Source organism: Onychostoma macrolepis, chromosome 14, assembly GCF_012432095.1.
Source record: "Onychostoma macrolepis isolate SWU-2019 chromosome 14, ASM1243209v1, whole genome shotgun sequence".
Lineage (NCBI taxonomy): Eukaryota > Metazoa > Chordata > Actinopteri > Cypriniformes > Cyprinidae > Onychostoma > Onychostoma macrolepis.
Genome location: NC_081168.1, coordinates 20,553,974 through 20,559,909, shown reverse-complemented (window position 1 = coordinate 20,559,909; position 5,936 = coordinate 20,553,974). Strand labels below are relative to the sequence as shown.

Below are 5,936 nucleotides of genomic sequence, written 5' to 3'. Positions count from 1 at the left end.
GAGAATTTAATAAGACTCAAAATTAAATGACAATTTGTGGCAAGATGTATATCCACCGAAAAACAAGTACTTTAAAAAAATAAAAAATCTAAATCTGTAGTTTAAATCTAAAGTCACTAGGTTCAATTCCTAGGAAATTTGCATGCTGATAAAATAAATTCATCACAGCTGAAACCATCTACCTCACAGAAACACATACTGTATATGACGCGTTTACCAGTCAGTCTGTGGAGTTGTCTACACTAGAGAGTGTGGGCCAGCCGTCGGCCCAACCTCGAAAGTGCTCATTGTCAGATATGTTGTGGAAAACCATGATGTCACATTATGCAAAGCACTGCTGGAAAACGTTGACAGCAAGACTTTAAACTGGCATCGAGTCTTTGGCACTGAACTGCTGGTGGGTTCAGTTTAACACACAGGAGTGATGAAAGATTGGCAACTCGGGTACGTGGGAGTATGTGCTTTTTCCCCCTACAATTGTTTTGAACTTTGTGCCACTTAGCATGTGTGGGCTATTTCCTGGACAAGATAATGCTTATTTTTATCTATTTCTATAGGAGACCACAAGTGACAGCGATATATTTTTTAGACTGAGACTTTGTATATGTCCAGGAAATTCCCTACATGATGTGCCTCTTTAAATAACAATATTATTAAGATATTGAATATTGTATTATGTTGTTAAGATGTCATCTGTCTATTTTAGGTATGACTTATCAAATAATGGTTTTGTTTATCCCCTCAGATCCTCTTCTAGAGCTCAAAATAGCAAAACAGGAGTTCCGTCCATTTCTGATGAGAATTTCCCACCAAGCGGCTTCATGAAAGACTTGGATTCTCCTCCAGAAAGAATGAGCACATTGTCAGAAAAGAAGAGCAATGGAAGTGATGGGGAGAGCATGAGAGACGCCATAGAAGAAAGGATTTTTGATTTCTCACCAGCCTCAATCAATAAAAGTAATCATATCAAGAAAACTGGCTTCAGAGCCAGACCTAAACTGGCTTCTGCTCATGCCGTCCTTTCATCCAAGCTAGAAGATCCAGCAGAAATGCAGACAAATTCATATGAGGAAGCAGAGGATATGAAACCAGAACCTCCGGAACGCGTTTGCATGGATCCCCTACCAATAGCTGCAGGAGAAACGACCAAGGATAAAGACGTAGAAGAGCAGAAAGTGAAAGAGAGGGTGACGGAAGGTGAAAATCTTGCTGAAGAGGGTTCAAAAGTGGCTTTAAATGCAGCAACTAGGAAAAGCCTGTGGAGAAGCAAGATCGAACTGAGGGAAAGACTGAAGGAAGGGATGCGGGAAAGGCTGGGAGCAAGTCTGGAGAGTATCGATGAGAGTAACGAGGGAGATTTCAGCAACAAACGACTGCACAGGAAGAAGAGTTGGGGTTCAAGACAGAGAAATGCACAAAAGCTTGGGTCATCACGGGATGGAGAACATTATGTAGAGGAAAGTATGGAGAAAGATAGTGAGGAAGAATTAGTTCCACACCCTGTTCTCTCTCGGGTTCTCTTTCACTCCTCAGCTTCGTCCTCTTCTTCCTTCAACAACTCCTCAGCAGAAAGCGATGAGGTTTTCAGTGAAAATGAGGACACTGTTGCCAGGAGGCAGACCATGAAGAAGGTGAGTGGAATTTTGGGAAGGCTTAGAAAGCACAAAGCAGTTTATCAAGATTCTGCAGAATCTCTCAAGACCAGTGAACTGGTGTCAGGTTCAGTCTGACCTGTGGACTAACAGAAGCGTTCTGTATTTTTTCGATGCACTGAAATGTATCAGACAATTTGCATGATTTGAATAAGCTATTTGCATAGTACTGTAGACCGAGATAGGGCTAGAGTTGCAAGTTACTGTCACATTTGCAATATTCCAAAAACAAATTAAATTTATCTTCAAATATCTTACTTGATAAACATGCAGTGTACCCCATATTGGACAAGCAGTGGGCAATGTCTATGGGTCTGAACAGTTTCACAATGGGTAGAGTATAACTGTAAAGCATGTTATTTTATGAACAAAGTTGGAAAATGAAACCCAAAAAAATAGTTTTTAAGGTACTGTTTGATCACCGCCACTAAATGGCTCCAATTTCTTTCCCAGTGTCGATCTTGGAGAACGTTTTTGACCATGATGCAGTGGTCCAAACGTACACAAAGCTCATGGATCCAGCTAGCAGGACACCAAGGTACTCAGGATTTTGACCCTGACCATCCCTTCACATTCTATTAAAATACATTAGGTTATAGTAAAATAGGTTTGAATATTTATTTTGTATCTGCCATGTCCATGACCAGTATTTTGAAGACAGAAAATGAGTTTTGTACGCTCTTTCTAGGTAACGTGAGGCTGAGTGAGGGTGGCGAGGTGCTGAAGAGGTTTTGTGAGGTGGAGGCCATCTGTCTACAGGCCCTCATGTCAGATGCGCTCTGTCAGTTCGTGCCTCATTATTTCGGCCACATCAGTCAGGACGGAGACCGATACATCCGGCTAGAGGATCTGCTTAGCGGGCTCAAAAATCCAGTCATCATGGACTGCAAAATGGGTGTCCGGTAGGAAGGAAGGAATCCAACAGCTTACTTCAAATACTGATTCATTTGTGACTTAAAAGGGACAGTTCACCCAAAAATGAAAATTCTGTCATTAATTACATACCCTCATGTCATTCCAAACCTGTAAGACCTTCGTTCATCTTCAGAACACAAATTAAGATATTTTTGATGAAATCAGAGCCTTTTCTGACCCTACATAGACAGCAACACAACTGAAATGTTCCCAGACACAGAAACGTAGTATGGACAATGGTAAAACAGTCCATGGGACATCAGTGGTTCAACCGTAATTTTACAAAGCTGTGAGAATACATTTTGTGCCGAAGAAAACAAAAATAACAACTTTATTCAGCAATTCTTCTCCTCCAAATCATGTCTTCTGCCATCTGTCTACAGGCCCTCATGGATTATTTTATCGATGTCCTTACTGTGTTTCTGGGCCTGGGAATATTTCACTTACATTGTTGTCTATTTTGGGTCAGAAAGCTCTCAGATTTCATCAAAAATATCTTAATTTGTGTTCCGAAGATGAACGAAGGTCTTACAGGTTTGCAATGACATGAGGGTGATTAAAGAGAGAGAGTAATTAAAGATTTTCATTTTTGGGTGAACTTATCCCTTGAATATATTCAGACTATATTTGTTCCCTTAAGCCACATTGTTGAGTTGAGTACTTACAAATAATAAAATCGGTTGGCAGTGTTGCACAAATGTTCTAATAAGCGATACACCAGAATTTTGGGAACTGAATTTTTTATGGCTTTGGTCAAAATAATTCTGGAGGGCCAAAATCGTTGACCGAAACAGTTACTTTTCAATTAACGCTTCTCCAATGATGCATTTTGACCATGTGAGGGACTATTTCATCAATGTGGACACTGAGTGGTTTAATGTATTATCTGAGAACACAACACCCTGAACAGCATACTGAGTTCTGTTGTCTATTTACACAAATTAATCTTTATTGTCAGTTTTGGCTTTCAGCTAAATAAAAACTTCATTTTCAGTTTTAGTATTTCTGTAAAAATTGCTAGTTCTGATCACTCCAAATACCATTTTAGTTTGCTACTCTATGCTTCATTGACTTTATAATCGCACGATATTTGAACAATAATGCAGTACCATCTGAACCTATGCCATTACTTGCAGGACATACCAAGAGGAGGAGATCATAAAGGCCAGAAGCAATGCCAGCGTACGCTCTGATATGTATCAAAAGATGGTGAAAGTAGATCCGGCAGCTCCCACTGCAGAAGAACATGCACAGAAAGGTGTAACGAAGCTGCGTTACCTGCAATGGAGGGATGACAGCAGTTCCACCTCCTCACTGGGCTTCCGCATAGAAGGCATAGTGGTATGAAACATGATGCTGAAGGCCAGGTCACACCAACAATGATAACTATAACAACTATATAAGCACGAGCTGCTGTTCTGTTGTCTGCCGCTTTTAAATGCTCAAGCTCTTTAAAGCAGGATGGATTCTGATTGGCTGTCAATGCTTTCTGTCATTCATCAGCTGGAAAAAATGTTGTGAAAGTGATTTCAACGATTTTGCTCCTCTATGCTATTATCATTATTTGTATGTTGTGGACTCTGCTATTCTTTTCCATTTAAAACAATTTTTAAAACTATATCATTATAGTCATCATCTTTGGTGTGAATGGACCTTGAAGGACTTACTGGCCATTTATATAGACTTTTAACTTTTTCCCTCATAATTGTTTTTTCCAGATGGGGAACGGTAAAGTATTACGAGACTTTTACAAGACACGCACAGAAGCTCAAGTGATAGAAACGCTGGTAAACTTCACCAGGAGGCAGGTTCACCTTCTAGTGAGTGCACTTAAAGTTTACTAATTACTTTAGTCTCAAAAACTCACACAGATATAAAAAAATAAAATACATTTCAATTTTAGTCAACATTCAGAAACAACTTTCCTTTCTGGCCTTCTTATTTTCCAAATAAATAATACATCTGACGATTCAATTAGTTCCTAAAAGATCAAATTAAACCCACATATCCCATGTTTGCAGATCTTGTTTTACTCTGAAATTTGTCACATTGTTGAAGTAAATTGGGTTGTGAATGCGAATTCATGTTGACTTTAAGCAGTGTGTTTTAGTATGCTTGACAATATAATTGGAATATATCAACATAAAAACAATTACAGTTCATCTAAAATATATCCTGTTTGTCATTTTGTGTATGTCAGGAGGCCTACGAATCCAGATTACAGGCACTGAACGAAGCACTCAAGGAGTCAAACTTTTTCAACAGACATGAGGTTAGTGCGAAACTTTAAACTTGTCACCATTATCTGATGGTTTCAGTTTTCTTCTATATACTACATTATGTTCAGTTTGAAGCCTTAAAAATCAGAAGGGAATTGCTATTTTGAGCTGTGGAATTTCTCTTCACAGACTTTTCATGTTTGTTCTACAATATAAATTATGCACATTTACCTCAAACATCAAATTTAAAGCTGTACAGCTCTGTTTTAATCTCAAAACACAGTTTATGGGAATGTTGTTTCCGGTCTGCCTCTGAATAAACATCATCTTAACTTCTCACAGATCATAGGCAGCTCTTTACTTTTCGTGCACGACTGCAGCAGCAAAGCAAACATATGGATGATCGATTTTGGAAAGACCATCCCAACCCCAGAGGATGTCCACCTGAGGCATGATATTCCATGGGTGGAGGGAAACAGGGAGGATGGGTACCTCATCGGACTGACCTCCCTCATCACTCTGCTGGGGGAAGCCATCAAGCAAGCAGGGGAGCAAAGCTTAGAGTGAACTCATATATACTCACATATACTGATGATTTCATGTCGGATCTATCAATACAGTCTTCTGGGCATTACACATCTTTAAAGGTCTATAAAGCTTTACAGTTAACAGTATTAATTAAGCACTTGTGTTGCTATTGTTCTTGCAAATGTTCTTGTGGAATTAGTTGCCGTTTGTTTTTACATACAAAAGTTTGTCTATTAAATGTTTGATATGCTAAGTATTGTTTGTGTATTCTTTCTGTTAGATACCTAGCTAATGATCATCCAAAGGGACGGTTCACCCAAAAATTAACATTATGTAATCATTTACTCACCCTCAAGTTATTGCACGAGTATCTTTCTTCTGTTGAACACAAATGAACATATTTTGAAGAATGCTGGTAACTAACAGGTTGACAATAGCCTTTGACTTGCATAGTATTTTTTCCAACTGTTTGGTTACCAACATTCCTCAAAATATCTTTCCCTTTAATTATTTTGTGCATATTTTGCTACAGAAACGCATAATATGCGACCCTGACCTCGACCACAAAACCAGTCTTAAGTAGCATGGGTATATTTGTAGCAATAGCCAAAAATACATTGTA

General features: G+C 38.8%; 1 protein-coding gene across 2 annotated transcripts; it reads left to right on the top strand.

Annotated features, from left to right (window-relative positions):
• Positions 1 to 313: 313 nt before the first annotated feature.
• Positions 314 to 5,551, top strand: si:ch73-22a13.3 (inositol-trisphosphate 3-kinase B). Of its 2 annotated transcripts, none has more exons than XM_058798847.1 (8): positions 314 to 444; positions 746 to 1,631; positions 2,106 to 2,190; positions 2,341 to 2,554; positions 3,704 to 3,908; positions 4,286 to 4,387; positions 4,768 to 4,839; positions 5,129 to 5,551. In XM_058798847.1, the coding sequence occupies exons 1-8, from the start codon at positions 425 to 427 to the stop codon at positions 5,351 to 5,353; spliced, it is 1,809 nt and encodes a 602-aa protein (XP_058654830.1). In that variant the 5' UTR covers positions 314 to 424; the 3' UTR covers positions 5,354 to 5,551. The 2 variants fall into 2 exon arrangements, with proteins under 2 accessions (XP_058654830.1, XP_058654831.1); XM_058798848.1 differs by having other exon boundaries at positions 397 to 454.
• The last annotated feature ends 385 nt before the right edge of the window (positions 5,552 to 5,936 follow it).